Source organism: Cyclopterus lumpus, chromosome 13 (genome assembly GCF_009769545.1).
Source record: "Cyclopterus lumpus isolate fCycLum1 chromosome 13, fCycLum1.pri, whole genome shotgun sequence".
Classification (NCBI taxonomy): Eukaryota; Metazoa; Chordata; class Actinopteri; order Perciformes; family Cyclopteridae; genus Cyclopterus; species Cyclopterus lumpus.
Window position 1 is genome coordinate 6,869,715 of NC_046978.1, and position 21,106 is coordinate 6,890,820.

Consider the following 21,106-nt stretch of genomic DNA (forward strand, 5'->3'; position numbering starts at 1 on the left):
ATTACAGCCTCCACTCTGTCATTGAGCCAATAATAAAGGTTTTACAGCCATCTTTATCTCTGTATCACTACTTGCTATCTATCAAAGCATATATATTACAGCAAATCTGTACGTTGTTCAGATTGTTAAGGACTCTGAGGAAAAATCGTGATTTGTAATATTGGGCTAAACTAACTGAATTTATTTGAAAATTTAAATATCCTTTTTATTTTGTAAACCACAATTATGGCCATGCATACAGTACATACTTGCACAGAAGAAAACTTGTGCAGCACCCAAACTCTTTTCGTGACTAACTACTTTTTGCCCAAAATCTGACTGTGACCCTCAATATACAGACACAAGATAGTTCTGACTGTGACCCTCACTATACAGACACAAGATAGTTCTGACTGTGACCCTCACTATACAGACACAAGATAGTTCTGACTGTGACCCTCACTATACAGACACAAGGTAGTTCTGACTGTGACCCTCACTATACAGACACAAGGTAGTTCTGACTGTGACCCTCACTATACAGACACAAGGTAGTTCTGACTGTGACCCTCACTATACAGACACAAGGTAGTTCTGACTGTGACCCTCACTATACAGACACAAGATAGTTCTGACTGTGACCCTCACTATACAGACACAAGGTAGTTCTGACTGTGACCCTCACTATACAGACACAAGGTAGTTCTGACTGTGACCCTCACTATACAGACACAAGATAGTTCTGACTGTGACCCTCACTATACAGACACAAGGTAGTTCTGACTGTGACCCTCACTATACAGACACAAGATAGTTCTGACTGTGACCCTCACTATACAGACACAAGATAGTTCTGACTGTGACCCTCACTATACAGACACAAGATAGTTCTGACTGTGACCCTCACTATACAGACACAAGGTAGTTCTGACTGTGACCCTCACTATACAGACACAAGGTAGTTCTGACTGTGACCCTCACTATACAGACACAAGGTAGTTCTGACTGTGACCCTCACTATACAGACACAAGGTAGTTCTGACTGTGACCCTCACTATACAGACACAAGATAGTTCTGACTGTGACCCTCACTATACAGACACAAGATAGTTCTGACTGTGACCCTCACTATACAGACACAAGGTAGTTCTGACTGTGACCCTCACTATACAGACACAAGGTAGTTCTGACTGTGACCCTCACTATACAGACACAAGATAGTTCTGACTGTGACCCTCACTATACAGACACAAGATAGTTCTGACTGTGACCCTCACTATACAGACACAAGATAGTTCTGACTGTGACCCTCACTATACAGACACAAGATAGTTCTGACTGTGACCCTCACTATACTATACAGACACAAGGTAGTTCAGCAGTTCCTACCGTCAGTCTAAACATACCTCGTCTCTCCTCCGGCCAGCGGTGGTGGGTCGTGAAAGGACTCCTCCACCCAGGGACCCGTAGCCTGACATCTGGAACTGGGGCAGAAAGCTGGGCTGTCCGTATGGGATTACATTCTCATCTGTGGATGACAAACAAATCACTGCAAGTTACAGCTGTATTTATATAGGTTAAGCCCTAAGTGATGGAGCAGACTGAAAATAGACCCCCTGCTACTAAAAGCAGAGCAACTACTATGGCATAATAAGTGTGCATTCATGGGTGGCAGTTGGTTCTTTATAAGCTCAAAGGGATTTGTATGAAGCACCACAATAAGATTAATACACATCTAGTTGGGTTCCAGCTGTTGAAGCAAATGGCATGTGCTGCTGGTACATACATTGTTCTTTTACCATGTATTGTAAACAGAAACAGAAGGATGCTACATAGTGTTCTTACCCTGTGATAACATTGTGGTTCCTCTCCTTTGGGGTGAGAAATGTTCTGCCCTCCTCTGAAGAGTTGGCGAGTCACTTCCCTCTTTTCTTTTAGTGTCTGTTCGGCTGCGGCTCAAAACATCAGCCAAGAGCTGCAAGGATTCATCTGTAGGGGGAGGGGCTGGTCGGGGGGGTAGTTCTGCATTTGATTACAATAGTGATTATAAACTACAGGCAGAAATATCGCTTTAAAGGAATGGTTTGCCTTTACAAAAAGCTGAGGGCTTTCTCGCTGAGAGTTACCACTTTAAATCCTGTGTGTTAAATATGAAGCTGCAGCCGGCAGTCGATGAACTTTGCTGAGCATAAAGACTGGAAACAGGGAACAGTTCGCTAGGCTCTGTCCAAAAGTAACACCGTTCCTCTAATAGCACCTCTAAAGCGCACTAATTACCATATATTATTATTATTATTGTTATTATTATTAATCAGTACAAAAGACGCAGAGTAAAAACAGCAATTGGCCGTTTTAATGCGGGTTTGGGGTAGTGCCAAGTAAGTTCTTGTGGCTATTAACAATTGCCAGGCACCCATTAATGGATGCTTCTGGACATCAGCAATACCACAACCTGCTTAAAATGATTAGACCACACTCCATGCACCCTCCATTTTTCAATAGAGCAATACTGCTAGTGTGGTTTAAAATGCTCATGAATAAGTCACATGATAAGTATTCTTCTTTCTTTCCTCCCCCCAAACCAAAACAGAAGTTAAATGAGATACGAGTGTGTCATACCAGCTTGGCTGTGAAGCTCTCGTCTGACTTGTCCATCCTTGAGTGTTTTCTTCTTGCTCCTGGATCTGTGTGCCTGGGCTGCAGGGCTGGACTCGGCAGCCGGAGCACAAGATTTTCCTGACAAGAAAGCACACCGATGTCATCGTGAGGAAACTTGGAGCAAACTAAAGAACACTGCGCTTCACATAAATGTGACTTTCTGCTGGATAACATCATCAACTAAATTATACATGACACTGTGTGGTTGTGCACTGCCTCTTGGGAAGTCACTTTCGAAGACGGAAGGTTTTTAAAAAAGGTGCAATGTGTAAAATCTTTCCGGATTAGTTTAAAACATTAAAACAAATAAACTGACATTAGCAGCGCCAGGTGAAGAGTTGACAGTGTTGATATTAAAGACATCTAAGTATTGTGTTGAAGATATCTACTGAAGTGAGCATGTAAACCGACTCGCCCCTTCCTGTCTTGTAATACCACTTGTAAAGTTTTGGGCTTTTCTTTTTTTGTTGATTGTAAATGCAGATCGTATGAACCGAGAAGGAGAGGTGAAATGCTGACCCCTGTTTTTTGGAACATGTGGCCAAATCTTATAGATTGCACTGAATATGAACGAACCTTTACCAAGGCTTTCTCCCTTCAAATGTTCTGCCCAGTGGCTGGTGTGGTAGGTCGCCTCGGCAACCTGGGCCTTGGTGTTGGTAAACAGATCCGGGTTGGACTGGGAAACCTGGGAGCCCGAGTGGTTTCGGGCCAACGGGTCAAAGTGCTGCAGCCGTGGACTGTCGCTGGGCTTGTGCGTGTCTTGCTGGGGGGTCGACATGAGTGTGGCTGCGTAGGACAGCTTGTCTGGTTTGGAGGGCAGGCTGGAGAGTTCCTCCCTTGAAGTGTCCATCAGGTAGGTTCTGGCCGGGAGGGGAGGACACCAGTTATCATCTTCCTCCCCGGAGCTAGAGGATGGACAGAGTAACAGCATGAGCATGAGAAACCCACTTGTATATAATACATGTGAGTAACACAAGTTCACAGCCATGCTGGCGGTTCTGTGTCACAGCGGTGCTTTTGATCGCCGACATCAATGCGAGTTAGTTTAGCTTATTAACATTTGTTTATTAGCACAAACAGCAAACTACACCACTCATTTGCAACGATACAAAGACGGTTGACAATCAGCAATATTTCCCTTTCAGGGATCAACCCATGAATCCGTTTTAGGGGGATTTGAATGTACGTCCCAAACTGTATGGCAATCCATTTGATATCTAAGTCTGGACTAAATCGATGGACCAACACTGGCATAGAGATATACCACTGACATGGCTAAAATTACTAAATATAAGAAAAGATATGTGTATAAGTAAAGGAGGAATCGTTAAATTCCATGTTCAATAAAGAAGGGAAGAAACAGAGTTGGAGAACCACCCTTCATGATCCATGTTGTCACTTCAGTGCCAGCAGGGCTAATTTAATGATGGACGTGTCACTGAAAATGGAAAGTACTAATTCAGACTGTCAGATGGTGGCTAATGTCATTACAAAAGAAACGGCACAGTCAGAACAGCCGTCCGATCCCAGCCCGTTATGGCCACAATCTATTCTGTCAGAACTAGTTAGAGGAGACACTCCCCTCCGAAACCCCACAGCTCAATCTACTCGCTGCCTGCAGACACAACTGTTGTTAATTTAAAAACTCCCCAGACTCCAAACTTCACTCAAGATTTGTTTGACAGCCTTGGCAGAGTTACAGGGCAGGTTTGATATCCATCTGCTTTAATTCTCTCTGTCATGTAGGTGAAGTCAGAGGCCTTGATGCTATAAATAAACAGAGTATTAAGACAGCAAACATGTTCTTATAGGCCTTGATATACAACTTAAAATATGTCTAAATAAGTCTCACCTGTGTTGCTCTTCCTCTTTGTCTGTCTTTGTGTTACCTCGGTCTTTAATGACAGGAAGTGGCAGCGACAAAACATCCACCCAGGTGAGAGGAGCTGACCGGGACGAGGACCCAGTGGACCTCTGCTTTACCAGTTTGTCTGGCAACACAAAACACAATGTGTCATATTGTGTTCAAGGCATAATCACTGTGTTTGTTATCATTTCCACCCTGAGGTTGAAGTTTCTGGCCATTCGTAAAGGAGGAATATGCTCATGTACAAACTTTGAAACCCATTGCTTACGAGTGCCTGAAGGACTTTTCTCCTCATTTACCTTTTTTGTATTTTCAAGAGCCCTTCAAGGTTCATTAGAATTTCTGCATCATAAACCGATTAATCCATTGCATGGCTTTCCTTTTAGTCACGGTATGCGCGTAATAGCTGTCTGTTATACTGTATATGAGATATACCCACTTACATATAACATACAAAGGCTTAAAGACAACATTGAAAAGAAACACAAGCCAATACAAAAATACATACATAAATAGGATAACACCACCATTAAATCTTCTGTATTATTATATTAAGTGTACTTAGCTGTAACGAAGGCAACGATACTCAAGCTTCATGCAACATTACACAGCTACTCCAAGATTAATCTATTTTGGCGTATAAACAAACCTTTGTAAAGCTGCCATTATATAAGAAATACAATTGCACACTCAAACTGTATCGGATCACGTGAGATGTCATCATTATGATTCACTGTATGAAATGAAAAGTTATTATAACCCTCACCGTTGCTTTTCTTTGTATACTGGAGCTTGGCATATTCAGACCCAGACTGACCAGACTGGATGGTCCACTGGTCCAGGTCTAGCTCCAGACCCACAAGGCCACCGTTGGACAGCACTGGGTTGCTGCTGTACGGGTCCGGTCCCTGATTGTAGGACGTACTGGAGTAGGTGTCGTAGTATGCCAGCAGGTCATCCTCAGCGGCTGTGTTGATGGTGCTGTAGATGGGACTGTCGTTGGACGCCGTGCTGCGCTTCTCGGACTGGTTTGGGTAGTTCATGATGCCGACTGCTGAACAGCGAAGGTTCATCAACAAAAACAGTGATATAATCTGTATTCTGAGAGTTGTTTCATCAAACATTCAAAGTCAGGGAGTTCTTACCGTTATAATATCTGTCTGAGTCCAGTTTGCCAGAGCAGCAGTCTTTGCTGTTATGAGTGAGGTTTGGATTGGGCCAAGAGTCAGCCAGCCAGGGGTAGTTGCCCATGTTGGATCCTAACAAGCCAGGCCTGGAAAGAGAGGGGAGATTATATCTACACGTTGTACATCAAATACACAAACACCATCTAAATCAAATCGTTATCTTTGGTTTACCCTCCATTGATGATTTCAGATCCTTCACTGTGAGCAAAGCCAGCTAAAAAAAGAGAAAGCTCTCAGTTATTCATCTTGCATCACAGCAGAACATATTTTTCTTCCTAAGACACAAAAGATTTACAGGAAGATAAATAAACACATTTCAAACTGAATTTTTCTCCATTCCAAAAAAAGAAAGAGTTTAAGAGTGCAGATTTAAATCGATATTTTATGAAGATATACCGATGACCACATCCATACATTATGCCTGCAATATATAAAAATGCTAATTGTATTTGATGAATCGATGAAGCAGTTTCTTAAATAAGTATGTGGCATCTCACTGAACAAGATGATAATATATGCCATACTAAAATGTGAAACAATACAATCTCTGTGGCAATAATAGACACTGTAAAACATTTATAAGCAAATTTCATGTTTTTCCTTAAAGCTTTGGCCCGTCCATTGAGTATTTAGGAAAAATTTACAAATATCTCAGAAAGTCAGAAAACTACTAATGTGTGTCCATGTTAATGTGCCAAAGGGCATCACAATGCAAAGTGCATATAGTGGTTACTGTTTACATAATTATGCTTCAGTGTGTCTTCAGTGTTACTTTATTCTTGCCATGAAAACTGCCCAGTGGGGATAAACACATTTTAATTAACTGAATTTGCAATGCAAGTGCGTCCAAACTAAAACAATCACCGCTGGAGATATCCTCCCAGCGGTCTATTAAGAATTTGTCACTCAAAAGCTGACGGTTTGCTGTACAACTGAGGCCTTTTTATTCTCCTTTTTATAACGAACAAGGTGTAGAGGGCATGTCATTGTTGCCTTTTGCTACGGTTCTTTCTTAAAGGAGAAATCTTCCTGACATCAAACATCTAAAGCTGCTGTCAAATTCCAGATATTTTCCAGCTAATACTTTAAACACCTGCCATGATGCTAAAACCTAGTTAACAAAGTACAAGTCAAAGCTTTCCCCCACATACCTGCTGGTGTGTATGCAAAGGATGTGGTGTAGTGTCCCAGCTGCTTCCTCCTGCGGTGTCGACAGTAAAGCCAACCGCTGAAGCCCGTCAGCACCAACCACGCAGCCACACCGAGACCTGCGATGAAGGCCGGCTGCCGGACGACGCTCATGATCTGCTCCGATATGCTAAGGTTACCGCCTTTCTTCACAGGCGTCTTGCCTACAGGGAGAGCTGAAAGAAAAGGAGTTTGGAAGACATTGTGGAGACTTGCTCTTTATTGTTGATATGTTCGTTCATTTATACATATACCTTGAATAGGTAGCACTTAAATGCCGTAGTAGCACTTAAATGTCCCTTACCGATAGCACTTCAGTAGCACTTAAATGGCACTTACGGATAGTACTTTGTAGTTTGACTTTATTGAAGAAATTGTACTTGCTTGATTCTTGTTGTTCTGAGTTTGGACTCACGGTTTAATGCACTTATTGTAAGTCACTTTGGATAAAAGCGTCAGCTAAATGACATGTAATGTAATGTAATGTAATTTAATATGTAGCTGCTGTTTAGCTTAGCTTAGCGTAATGACTGGAAACAAGGGGAAACAGCTAGCCGTACTCTGTCCAAAGGCAACAAAGGACAGGTTTGTTTTATCTGAAACCTCACAGCTACAAGTGATGTGGCACTAGGCGTGTGGCACATGGCCCTCTGTAAAATCACAACTTTTCTTTCAATTTGGTTTTTGCATGGGTTAATCATACCGGATACGATATGTTAATTATTGAGATTTAGAGGTATCTCTGGCCAAAGCCAGACTACCTGTTTCCAGGCTTTATGCTGATCTAAGCTAACTGGCTGTGGCTTCAAATTAACAGCAATTATCGTATCTAACTAGCAAGCGAGTGAATGTTACATTATTCCTCGAAAAACATTGCAGCAGAATTATTAAGGAAGAGAAGAAAAACATTGAATACATCTCATCTCCTCTGAGCTACAACTAGCTGACAAGACTTTAAACACCGCTCTAATAAATATCTTTGCTTCACTGTGAATTCCTTAAACTCCTTACACTCAGATCATCAGTGTTGATGATGCCCCTGTTGTAAAGCCATTCTCACAGCATACAGTAATCAACCTTCCACATACAGATTTAATTTGTTTTAGAGTGAGCCTGCTGGGAGCACATCTTGCCATATATCAATCTGTAATGGCTGTAACAGTTTGAGGGACTCACTGAGAAGCAGGCTGACAGGTGGGCTTTGAGCGCCCACACCCAGACTGGTGACAGCTGCCACCACCACGGAGTAGCGGACGTCAGGCAACAGGCCTGTCAGCAAGATGGACAGAACAGCTCCATCCACTGTTCGGTTGATCTGGTTTTCCCGCTCCGTGCTGCTGCCCAGACACCAGACCTGATTCACATCAGACATAGAGGGTTAATGTTTGAATCTTAAAAACGCATACAAAACGAAATGTGACTTGGAATAAGACACACTCTGATAATAACGGGCTTTTTATTTGTTGGCATTGAAGCTTTATCTGGTAGCACGCAGCGGAGCAAAGATACAGCGGAGATGAGAGAAAGGACGTCAAGGCACTGACAGTTAAAAGATAGATTTAAAATCCTGAGGTTGCAAGTGCGCGTTATTCAGTTTATTAGTTGAACGTCTTACTCTCCAATGAAAGATTGTGTGTGTTTGATATCTGACAAAAAAAATGTAGATAAGACGTTTTCACATTTCTTTCCGAAAAAGTAACATTATATGTAAGAATACAAGAATATGTTTTTTTTTTCTCAGTCAGTCAATGTCACTCAAAATTGATTAGAGTGCACGAGTTGCGTGAGAGTTCCAATGGATGTTTTGTTGTTCTGAAACGAGGCACCCATATACACTTCACTTCACTTTTCTTCAAGATAATAATTAGACAAATTATAATTTTTTGGGTGAAGTATTCCTCTAAAGTTATATTTTCAAACGGCTTTGCAAATTATTATTATAAATAATAATTGTTTATTTAGTGCTGAAGTTATTTCTCAATGAACTAGTTGATTACAAGATAGTTGATAAACAACTAACTACAACTTATTTTAAAAGGTATTTTGGCTAATGTGCATCAGTCAACTGACTGCTACTGGTCATAATAGACCAAGTATTGCTGAGTGTATCAAATTTAAATTGTTGGTGCATTTTACAGCTTATAATTTCAATTCAATATTTTTGTTGTTGTTTTGCTTTAAAACATAATATACAAAAAACAGCACAATGTATTTAATGTTTCAAAATAAAAGAACTTGTGCAGAATGTTTGTAGGGTTTTGATGTTGCAGCTGATCAAGATGAAGCTAATTTGAACTACATTGTACACTGTTGGCTAAACTAATTAACAATTGATCGTGCATTTATAAAATTAGCAAACAGTTTGTTTTGTAGCTAAAATCTTTATCTAGAACTTACCAACTAATAAATACAGTGGACTAAAAATTCAATATTTTCCTCAGTACAGCACTTCTTCATAATGTTCTATTCGTATAATCTGCATAATGTACAAGGAATCAACTTTTTAATCAATCAAGTCTTTGTGATGAGAATGTATCCTGTTACACTGTTGTGCAAATTCAACATTGGATTTTTAACATTCAAGCCACAGGGAGGCTTGTACAAAACATTGTGTGCGGTTTCAGAAAATTGAATGTTAAAGGGGATTACGCGTGATCCTTGGCCTCAGTTGATGAGCCTTTCACACACACACAAAATTATCTGGTATTTCATGATTAAACTTGTGTGGTTTTCTCACCAACTTTCTGCACGGTGATGGGACGAATAAATCCAAACCATAAAACGACGAGTTAATTTTTTTCTTTGTTAGTATAGCAGCCAGATGAATAGTAATCAGTGTTGTGCTCCTACTAAGAGGCAGATAATCAGAACTCCATGATTTTTCACGGAGCAAACAGATGACAGGGACAGTCAGTGTTCAATCTGATGACCGAATTGAGTCCCTTTCATCGGCAGCAGCACATGTACTGGCAGCAGAAAAGAGGCATGAGTAATTACTAATTTTTATTTAAAATCAATGTTTTTTTCACAAGTATCGAAACAGCAAATTTGGACAACACTCAGTAAGTCGTGAGTGCGTAAACATATCATGGATTAAAAGAACATTTAGTTACACTTTATCTTTTTCAGACTTTGGATGAGTCACCAGCTGACATACTGAAAAGCAGAAATAAACGACAGACAACAAGACAGATAATCAGAAGTAGTCATACGCTGATAGCTGCAGTAGAGTCCATTTTATTCAAATTAAGGCTGGACTGAGTAGTTGGAAGCTTAACATTGACATTTAAATTCTAAATTAACATTTAAAGGCTGCACAGCTTTCTTTGTTTTTGCATGTCTTTCTCATTTTGTTAGTAGTGATGCGTGAGTTCACCCACAACCTGGTAAGCTAACCAGAAACATATCACGGGTTAGAGCGGGATGGTGACTAAATAGCTTTCCGAGTAGGTTATTAATAACTTACAGAAACACTGCCCGTTATAGCCCCCGCCCCCGTACCTCTCCTTTCTGTTACTCTCTCTCAAACAAACAAACAAACAAACAAGCACACACACACACACCCACACCAACACACACAGCCAGAGCCTCAGTCTGCACCTACATGTATTTATGTACCACTGTGATCTTTACAGATTGGTGGATTGGCCCTCCCTTCATACCAGGCGGCTACAACACCGGCTGCTCGTGGTCTACAAATCCATTTTGGGAATGACCCCTCGCTACCTCTCAAATCTTCTGCACATTTCTGACAGCAATCGCTGTTTAAGATCCAGTGACTTCATTAGGCTCATCATTCCAAAAGTCTGTACTGTGTTTGGTCATAACGCCTTTCATTTTGCCGCTGCAAGTGACTGGAACTCACTACAAAACTCGCTCAAAGTAACAGCTCTCACCTCTCTCAACATGTTCAAAGTAACAGCTCTCACCTCTCTCCACATGTTCAAACTAACAGCTCTCACCTCTCTCAACATGTTCAAACTAACAGCTCTCACCTCTCTCAACATGTTCAAAGTAACAGCTCTCACCTCTCTCCACATGTTCAAACTAACAGCTCTCACCTCTCTCCACATGTTCAAAGTAACAGCTCTCACCTCTCTCCACATGTTCAAAGTAACAGCTCTCACCTCTCTCCACATGTTCAAACTAACAGCTCTCACCTCTCTCCACATGTTCAAACTAACAGCTCTCACCTCTCTCCACATGTTCAAAGTAACAGCTCTCACCTCTCTCCACATGTTCAAAGTAACAGCTCTCACCTCTCTCCACATGTTCAAAGTAACAGCTCTCTCCACATGTTCAAAGTAACAGCTCTCACCTCTCTCAACATGTTCAAAGTAACAGCTCTCACAACATGTTCAAAGTAACAGCTCTCACCTCTCTCCACATGTTCAAAGTAACAGCTCTCATAACATGTTCAAAGTAACAGCTCTCACCTCTCTCAACATGTTCAAAGTAACAGCTCTCACCTCTCTCAACATGTTCAAAGTAACAGCTCTCACCTCTCTCAACATGTTCAAAGTAACAGCTCTCACCTCTCTCCACATGTTCAAAGTAACAGCTCTCACCTCTCTCCACATGTTCAAAGTAACAGCTCTCACCTCTCTCCACATGTTCAAAGTAACAGCTCTCACCTCTCTCGACATGTTCAAAGTAACATGTTCAAATGTTCACCTCTCTCAACATGTTCAAAGTAACAGCTCTCACCTCTCTCGACATGTTCAAACAAAAGCTGCAACAAGTCATAGTTGACTGCTGTACTTGCTGACCAGCCATCACTTCTCTCTCTTCCATTTTTACAAAGAACATCCAGTAATCCACCTTTTTCTTTTGTACATAGTGTTTATTAATTTACCTATGTTGTTTTTAGCCATTTTCTCATGCGTTTGTCATACTGTATTGTGTCACTTGCTACTGCCAGGTCATCATTGTAAATGAGAATTGGTTCTCAATTGATTTTACCTGGTTAAATAAAGGTCATATACATATATATGTGTTGACAAAAGGCACAAGTCATATAGAAAGTTGATTATATTTAAAAGACTAACTTATTCAATTTAGTTAATCACTTCATTCCAATTGAAGATTTTGTTCAAGGATTTAGTCAAATATTTAAGGTGATGACTATAGAATATGACGACAGATGTTGGGCTTTATTCAAAAACTTAAATAGAAGCTATGAATGTTAAAAAATGACAACTGGCCCGCTATTTGCCTTATGCTTTACAATCACGACAGCATACAAAACTCTCCGTCCTTAGGCCCTCAATTCAGATAAGGAAAAACTCGATAAAAACACCCTCAAAAAACCTCGGAAAGAAGGTCGAAGTCTCACCTTGTACTCTCGAATGATGCCGGTCTGAGTATTAAGAGGCGGAGGCTCCCAGGACACACTGATACTGGAGCTGTTGGTGAGCTGAACCACTGAAACAGCCTGTGGTGGTGCACTTAACACTGCAGAATGAGATAAGGAAAATCACATTCATATTTTTTTTTCTTTAATTGAAATCCGTTTTATGGTAGCGCTCGATTTTACAGGTCCATAATTTCCTGAAAATTTTCTAATTATGTCCAAGAGATTTCCTTGAAAGAACTACGTAATTTGTCCCAGAAAGAAAGGCTCAGTTTAAATCCAATTAATAATTCATCTATCATTCATTTATCATTGAGAAACTGTATTCTCAATTTCCCATTTATGCATGCTTAGCTGACCTGTTACTCTTGCAAATGAACTAAAGTGTACCAATTAGACATTGTCTCTGTATAACTGGCCAAATTCAAGAAAACCTTTTGGAAAGTATTGAGAACATATTAGTAAATTATGGACTATAAACACATGTTGTACTTTGTATAATTATTTTAAGGGCAGTTATATCAACTGTTTCTCTAATAATTCCTCAACTTTACTTGATAATTACAGTCCTGTGCTATTGAGAAAGTGTTTCTTACCCTCCTCAGGCATGCGCAGAAGAACCATGAGGCCGTCATGTCCCTGTAACTCATTGAAGTAAGGGCGTATCTTGACCTCGTACTCTGTACTGCTGTACAGATCTACTAAGATGATGCTGTGGTCAGATGTGGCCTCCACATCCTGGACCAACCAGGAGCTGCCGATAGTCCGGTAAAATATTCGATAACCCTGAACGTAGCGAGATTGAAGGGCGACCTGAGAACAGAGTTTCACATTTACATCAGTAATGAAAAGCAGAACCAGCTGTGTTTGTACTTCAAGTTAATCTGTTTTTGTCACGTAACGTTTGAGGGAGGTTTTGAAGTTAATGTGTGGAGATTAGCGTGTCCTCCTCACTCTGAAAGACGACTTTGAAAAGTAGACTTTTTCATCAGCCAAGTATTCAACTCACAGTCCAAGAAATCCTGGCGCTGGTAGGAGAGAGAACCACAGGCTTCTGCAGGTAGACAGACACCTCTCCTAACTCTCTCTGCACCTGTCTGTGGTCCACGCCCTGTTCTGTCGGACTCCCATCTGAAACAAAGAAATGCAGTCAGTCCAGGCCAAAAACAACAACTGCTGAATAGCAACTATTCTGCAAAAAAAAAAAAGCTACACTTTTAGATGAAATTAAACTTTGCTCAAGGCAGAAGAGCTTCCCACTGAGCAAGCAATTAGTTTTGCGAAGTTTTTCTAAACCATGTCGCTCATTAACTTGGTGCCTCAGTATCTCTGATTTATTTCATTAGAAATATAAACTGAAATCAGGAGTGTACAATAGGACTCTTACACAAGAGTGTAATCAGAAAAAGATGGGTTTTTGCTTATATAACGTACCCTGCGTCCTGACGGGCTCAGAGATCGGGCTGGGGTCGCTGAGGCCATACGAGTTGACCGCTCTGACTATGAAGAGATAAACAGTGTTGGGGAAGAGTCCCACGACGGTGTGCCTCTCCTGCTTCACCTGGTCTGCCACCGTTTGCCAGGTGCTTCCCACTGATTGGCTGAAGGAAAGGAAATTTAAAAAAATCTTAAAATCTCTTTCTTGTGATAATGGTTTAACTATATCACTGTTGTGCGATTAAAAGACTGAATTTTATCATTATTTACTTATTAAAGATTTAGGAGAAAGTCATTGTAAGATATTATCACAGTTGAAGGTCAAGATCATAACCAGGAGGATGTTAGAAGACACAGTTTTAATAGTCAAATGTGCTGCCCTCTGTTTGAACATTGACATATCCGGAAGATTACATATATAGTTGAAATACAACAAATGGTTACCTTTATTAAGATTTAATAAATAAATATGTTGCAATCTTGTGTATTGTGCATTTCCCTATCATTAGTGCTTCTTCCTCTGCCACCTTTCCCACCAAATGTTCTCCAGAGAAACTGTTTTTTCACATTTCATTTATTTGTTTCAAGAAATTGCATCTGTAAATGGGTTTGGAAACAGTGGCTGCTTCAATATTAAATCCCCTTCAAGATGTATTCTCTTTTAAATTGGAAACAGACATGTTAGTGCTGGTATTTACTGTGTAGAAGAACTATAACACAAAAATACTGGTTTGCCCGTCTTTCTTTGTTCCTGCTGAAGACTGAAAACAAACAATTTGGTGGTGGTGGAGCGGTGCAGCAGTGAGTGGATCTTCATCATCAGCTCTGCGGGCAAGTCTGCCACACTGAGCATTCTTTCTAACTCGGTGTGTGTGTGTGTGTGTGTGTGTGTGTGTGTGTGTGTGTGTGTGTGTGTGTGTGTGTGTGTGTGTGTGTACACTCGGCCTGTGCCCTCTCTCCTGGTTCTGTAATGAGTGAAATGCCCAACTGGGCTGGCATCCCCTCCTTCCTTTGCCCCAGGACAGGACAGAGCTGTCGAGCCGACCACTGCAGTAATTGTCTCTTCTTTCACTCACTGTCCGTCTCACTAAAGCCTCTGGTCGGTTGTTAGAGCTGCTATGGTTCTCCTCGGGATTGCCACGGCTAAATACTGATGCAGTGAGTGTCACTTAACAGAACTGTCTCTCCCTCCGGCAGAGATGAGTCATGTTCAAACTCTAATGACTCTAAATGAAGAAGACCTCATTAGGGTGAAACAGTCATTGTATTAAAACAAGACACAGAAGAGAGCGTGACGAGAGTTCAGATAGGTACCGATACTGGCACATAATTCCCCGTAAACATTACGAATTAAACAAGCAACGTTTTAATTATTGAGTTTTAGAGCTGCTGGTAGGTGGAATTGTTTTGTATGAAGAGAGCAAGGCTCCCTGTCTGCATGCTAAGTTAAGCTAAGGCACTGCAGTAGCTTCATATTTTAGGCTGGATTTACAAAGTCAAAATCTCTCAAAAATATACTCATGTACATTGATGAACTTATGTTCATCCTGTATCAGTGCGTCACCTGAAGGCCTCGATGATGTAGGAGGTAACAGCGGCCCCTCCCTCATGAGGGTTGGACTGCCAGGTGAGGGTGACGGTGTTTTTGTTCACCTCCGTCACTACCGGCTTCTGCGGAGGCCCCGGAAGCTGGATGAACTCAGAAGCTCTGGATACAGAGGAAACTCCATCTTCTGTTACACAAACATGGACACTGCACTGTTAAACCACAACAATAGATCGATTCTGATCAATATCGCTGCTGAAACGCGAGTGGATTTTGTCCGGTTATGGCTCCAGACTCTTATGAGCAACGGGTGTAGTTTCTTGAGCACGGAGGTGTCGCGTGAGAGTGACACAGTGTGAAGTGTAACAGAGAGACAGAGTGTGGAGAGTTTTGGTGCGAGTACCTCTGACAGTCAACATCCCACTCCAGCTCGACTCCCCTGTGGTGCTGGATACCTCGCACGTGTACATCCCAGAGTCTGCTTCCTGTTGAACAGCAGTTAACATTTCAGACAGACGTCGGAAAAGGAAAGAACAAACGCGGCGAGCAGTTTTTGAATGTTTTAAAAGGATGGTTTAGTTCTTTTTTGATGCTTAGTTCAAGAATGTCTTCAGCAAAATACATATATTCTCAATCTGCCTGGCAGAACAGTATACATTTACGCAAGTATTGTGCTTTCTGCATACAATCTGAAGTACTTCCATATTATGCTAATTTGTATGCTACTCCCCAACATTGCAACATGTTACTTTACTGATTTATTTTTAAGTAGTATAATGTAGCAACATTATGCTTACAGGTTAATGAATAAAAAAACATAATACTTGTAATTATACAAAATCATGTAAGTTAAGTAGTAAAGCTTTATGCTATCAGTGTACATTCCAAATAATGTCTTTATAACATCAAAATTAAATAAGTTTTCAGCAAAGAATTATGTTATTATAGAGAAACTATTTTAGTTTAAGTTATTTGGAAATAAGGGACCTGTAAAATAAAATGTTTTAGGGGGCAGCGGAAACAACACTGATATATCACCACCTCATGACGTTAATTTGGAAAACTTGTTCGCTTACAAAAGTTGCTTAATTACAAATCCAACAACATTAACATTCATTTAAAGTCGTGTTTCTGGCCACCTAAAGAACGCAAGTCTAATACTCACTCTCGTTTTAGCTCTGATTTTGGTCTCCACCAACTCCTTTAGCTGCTAAATGCTCCACTAAGTTCACCAGCTAGATTTCACCAGCTTAATTTGTCTGTCTGCCGTTTGGTGCTTTTTCAATGCAAACGGCTGCCTGATGTTGATGAGAGTAGAAGAGTGAAGACAACCAAAACATAAAAAAGGTGATGAAATCTCAACAATGAGCTGATAGACACCAACAAACTCAGTAGAGCAAAGGAGAACTGCAGTCGGGTCATAATTCAGCTTTACATAAAGGATATGAAAACCTCTTTGACCACTGCTGTCTGGTAGCTTGCCATCATTCTTATCAAATGTAAACCATACATATTAAACTTTCTCAGTATTCTTCATCCGAGTCTCAGCAACTCTTAAAGCTCCATTGCTACAAACCCTGAGGCGCTATTGTACTTGCCCTCCTGTTTACATTAAGAGCTGTATATGCTTTCATGCTTCACTGACACTCCTGGTGTTCGCCCCAGCCCTGTCCTGGCTGAGAGCCAGTCTGCTGGAACCATCATCAGACCATATGAGATCATCCTCCGCAGTGTTGACCTCTGGCTGACAGACAGAACCGCATGTGGGCAGGTGAACTTCTTTAGATGACTTCACCGGTTGCTAAAATATTGATGGCGGGTAGGGGCATCAGCAGGGTAAATATTTTTAGTCGCTTACTCGTCATGTCAATTCCCTCTCTCCTTTTTTTCCCCTTGTCATCCCCTTGATGCCACACTAATGCATCTCTTCTGTTCCATTGAGCACATTGGCATGGCAGATTTCCCCAGCCTCCGTGGTGCACTGGACCAAACCTTAATGTTTCAAGTTTGCTGAGCACCATAGCCGGAGAAAGAGTATAAGAGAGGCAGTGAATACGCATAGGTGGGGGCAGGAGATGCCCCACCTAAAAAAAAACTATGCTACTTTAGCTCAGTCCTGCGTGCACTCGCTGACCTCCAGGTGGGGTTATAGCATAAAGGGGCTGCTGACTGCTCTTACATCAAAGCAGAAGACATTAGCATTTACAAACAAGCACCTTCATTAACGTTACAATTACACACCGCATGAGCACATAATTGCGCCGGAGAGATACGCTTTACCTTAGAGAGATTGGTCTTTGAAACTCAGTCTCACCTTAATTTGACAAATGAAAACAGAATGAGTAATGAAAAAGGGAAAAAATATTTTACTACATGGGCTGCAAAGAAAGTGAAAGAAGGCCAGAGATCAGGCAGGAAGATTTACAGTATTCTGTGCGTTTTTTTTTTTGTAGTTTCCATCAGACATGCAGTCAGTTTTTCCTTCAGTTTAACAGCTAAACTCATCCTTTTCACGCCCTTTCCAATAAATGACACCCACTGCACACAGACACACCTTTATGTCTGTGATTTGCAAAGTGCCATTTTCCATCAAGATCAGTCGAGGTTTATTTCCCAGAAGGCTCTCTCCATCCTTCTCCCATGAAATCTTGATTGAGGGCCCTCCGTTTACACGACAGTCTAGCCGCACCGTCGCACCCCGAGATACAGTCTGATTGGCCGGACCTTGGCGAATAATCGGTGGGACACGACCTGAAGGACCTACAAGTTTGAAGGGAGAGGAGGCAGAACATTATGTCTCTCTTCCGGTTAGCTATACGGTGGAGATAACATACTTAGAAGGCATAGTGAAGGCCCAAAGAAAATAAGATTATAAAGTTGCCAGCCGTTAGAGTGCAAAGGGGGAAAACACATTAGATGCTTAGTAGGTAGAGAAGAATAGGCTGCATAAAAATAAAAATAAAACCTTAAATTTGGTGCTTACAAGCAGCCTGAGGATGAACGTTAAACCTGAAATCCATTGCTCATCCAGCATGAGGTCTATAACTGTCTTCTTTCTTGGTCTTTATGAGCCTTATTGTTATGCACCTACTTAGAAATTCATATATTTTCTCCTCATTAGCTGATAGTACAGAATATACCTCTCCTTGGTTTACAGCCGACTGTGTGAACTGAGGTCTCACCTCCCTCCACCTCCAGCAGAGCCTTGGTCAACACACTTCCTGCCACACTGATGGCCTGGCAGATGTAGAAACCAGAGTCCTCGGGGTGGACATCAGTGATGGTCAGTTCTCCGCTCATGGAGACAGAGTAACGACCAGACTGTGATGGTGGCTGGCCGGGGAACAGCAACATCTAATCACACGGGCAGATAGCAGAACAGGAAATACATATTTAAAACAGATATTTTCCTCTACGCTTTGGCCTCACATCCACACGCAAATTGAGTTTCAGGTCACTACAACAGATATTCTTTTAAAAACACAGAGTACTTTGTATCTATTTGGACATGTAAAACGCAGTGCTTGGAAATGAAGACGTCATCTCCTCAATTCGCGCATGCTCAAAACTAAAACAAAAAGATGTCCGATTACCGTTTTGCTTTCATTTTGTTAGCACTGTTATACATCCCTTCTGAACTTAATATTGCTACACCACTTCATGGACAAATGGGAGGCGTCTGCTGTGCCCAATTTGTTCCACCAGTTTAAAGTCCACCAGAGACAACGAACGTTGTGTGGACAAATTGTTTTTAAAACGTAGAGGAATTCATCCAATAAAAAAGAAAAATCTTTCATTGTGAAACTTCGTCAGACTACTTTGGATGCGGCGTGCGGGAGAACTGTGGACAATGAACACATGAACAATGAACACATGAACAATGAACACATGAACAATGAACACATGAACAATGAACACAGGAACACATGAACAATGAACACATGAACAATAAACACATGAACAATTAACACATGAACAATGAACACATGCCTCGGCCAAGTGGAGAGCAGCGGACTGCAGGCCGCTTCCTGTAGAGGAAGATGTCGGTCTGAGGAGCGTCCTGAGAATCACAACGAAAGACGGAGCGTACGAGCCTCAAGACGCACCGTCGATGTGTATGAAACGGAGCGGACTACAAAGATGGCGGCGTTACAACGTGCACCAACTGTTGCTCTCACTGGAGACGACTGGACATCGCTGGGTACCACAGTTATCTCTGAGTCACAGTTCATTATATTGATGAACTGGGAGCTGCATTCACGTGCTTTGACTGTCATGGCAACAGAAGACAGACATGTTTCAGAAACGTGGGCGGAACATTGTAATCATGTTGCACAGCAGTGGTCCGTTTATAATCAAGTCAGAACACTTAGCGGTGAAAGAAATATGATTGCAGGGCGTTTGACAAAGTTCTGAACAATGCAGAAAGTTTGTGGGCCACTTAAACTAACTGTTGATAGCTGTTCATTCTATATTTATCTTTCTTTGACTGAGATTCTCAAAAGGAAATCCACAGGCTGTACAGACTAAAGGTCCCTGCAAAGTAAATTCCAGCTGTGTACTTTATTTAGTGCTAGACCACTTAACGTCACTCTAACAGGGACCATAACCACTGAACAGAGACTGTAATGCTGTTCTCTGATAAAAGACAAATGTTTCTTCTGGTACCTGTACTTGCAATACACTAGTTTTTAATTCATTATTGAATTTTGCGCATAATGCGATTATTCGCTGTTAATCACAGAGAAATCATGCGATTAATCGATTACATTTGTTTATCTTTTCCCATCACTAGTATATATACTGTATATCCCATCCAGGACACTTCTCATCAACTTCGAAACGTCGGCAAACAATCTGCTAGCAATGCTAAAGTTGATGTCTCGCTGGTACAATGTCAGCCAAGTTCACCTTCTTAGCTTTCTAACATACAGTACAGCTGAGGCTAATGGAATAATTAATTATGAAAAGTGAACTCTAATAAATGTCTGTAAAACATGTCATGGCACTCCATTCAGCAGTTGTTGATATATTTCCCCACAAATGTCAACCTCATGGTGTCAGTAGAGGAAAACTGTCTTAGTAGATCGATATTTCAGTCTGAAACAAGATGGTGGACTGACACTAGCATCGCTCAAACGAAGAGGAAGAGGTGGTTGTATGTTTTTTTGGGGGATAATGGCCACTAACAGACATTTTATATCGGTCCTATTCTGTTTTTCTGTAAGTGAGATGATTGTGAAGAACGGGGAATGGATCCATCAATCCATTCAGTCATACATTTCAAACCTTTAATAGGCTTAGACTTTGGTGGAAGGACCTAGGTTATAAAGCAGATAATCCCCCAAATAGCTCCAAAAATAGCCACGCGATGCCTCAACCATCCTGCAGACGGAAGCTTATAGTCACAAAATCTGTGGCTGAACTTCCTGTTTGCTCTCCGACAAACTCCTGAAAACATCTGATGCTGCTCCTCCAAGTCACTGATCCCAGCTGCTGTTGAGCAACAGGGTATTTATAGTTGTGTACAATGTGGAAGGAGGACAGTGTTTGTCTGCAGGTTTGACCTGAAGAAGCGGTTTCCACACCTGGTGTACTTCCTGCCACCTCTCCCTCCTTCATTTCTATTCCCCGCTTCACCCTCATCACTACACTCTTACACAGCGGTCACAAGCGGGAGAAACATTCCTCGGCAACACACCACCGCAATGCTTTCCAACACTTTGTCTCTACTGTGATACACTCTCGTTTGCCCATTTTTTTTGTAAAAAGTATCTTCATAAGTGTGACTAACTAAAAAAAGTTAGTCACACTTATGAAAAAAAGTGTCAGTATAAATCATACAAAAGCTGTTCATGTTGTGGCGAGTCTTTCTCGCCTTTGAAATA

The 21,106-nt window shown here is 41.3% G+C and overlaps 1 protein-coding gene across 1 annotated transcript in view; it reads right to left on the bottom strand.

The window, feature by feature from the left end:
• Positions 1–1,370: 1,370 nt before the first annotated feature.
• Positions 1,371–21,106, bottom strand: part of zgc:77784 (uncharacterized protein LOC402947 homolog) — a 35,495-nt gene continuing 15,759 nt past the window's right edge. The window contains exons 8-25 of the mRNA XM_034548987.1: positions 18,401–18,572; positions 17,773–17,978; positions 15,622–15,703; positions 15,237–15,405; positions 13,670–13,836; positions 13,245–13,366; positions 12,832–13,048; positions 12,218–12,336; positions 8,059–8,236; positions 6,846–7,058; positions 5,866–5,908; positions 5,653–5,780; positions 5,274–5,561; positions 4,493–4,631; positions 3,214–3,545; positions 2,599–2,715; positions 1,825–2,001; positions 1,371–1,507 (exon numbers count right to left, since the gene is read on the bottom strand). Of these exons, the coding sequence (XP_034404878.1) occupies positions 1,371–1,507; positions 1,825–2,001; positions 2,599–2,715; positions 3,214–3,545; positions 4,493–4,631; positions 5,274–5,561; positions 5,653–5,780; positions 5,866–5,908; positions 6,846–7,058; positions 8,059–8,236; positions 12,218–12,336; positions 12,832–13,048; positions 13,245–13,366; positions 13,670–13,836; positions 15,237–15,405; positions 15,622–15,703; positions 17,773–17,978; positions 18,401–18,572 (3,006 nt within the window). The remainder of the gene's footprint in view (positions 1,508–1,824; positions 2,002–2,598; positions 2,716–3,213; positions 3,546–4,492; positions 4,632–5,273; positions 5,562–5,652; positions 5,781–5,865; positions 5,909–6,845; positions 7,059–8,058; positions 8,237–12,217; positions 12,337–12,831; positions 13,049–13,244; positions 13,367–13,669; positions 13,837–15,236; positions 15,406–15,621; positions 15,704–17,772; positions 17,979–18,400; positions 18,573–21,106) is intronic.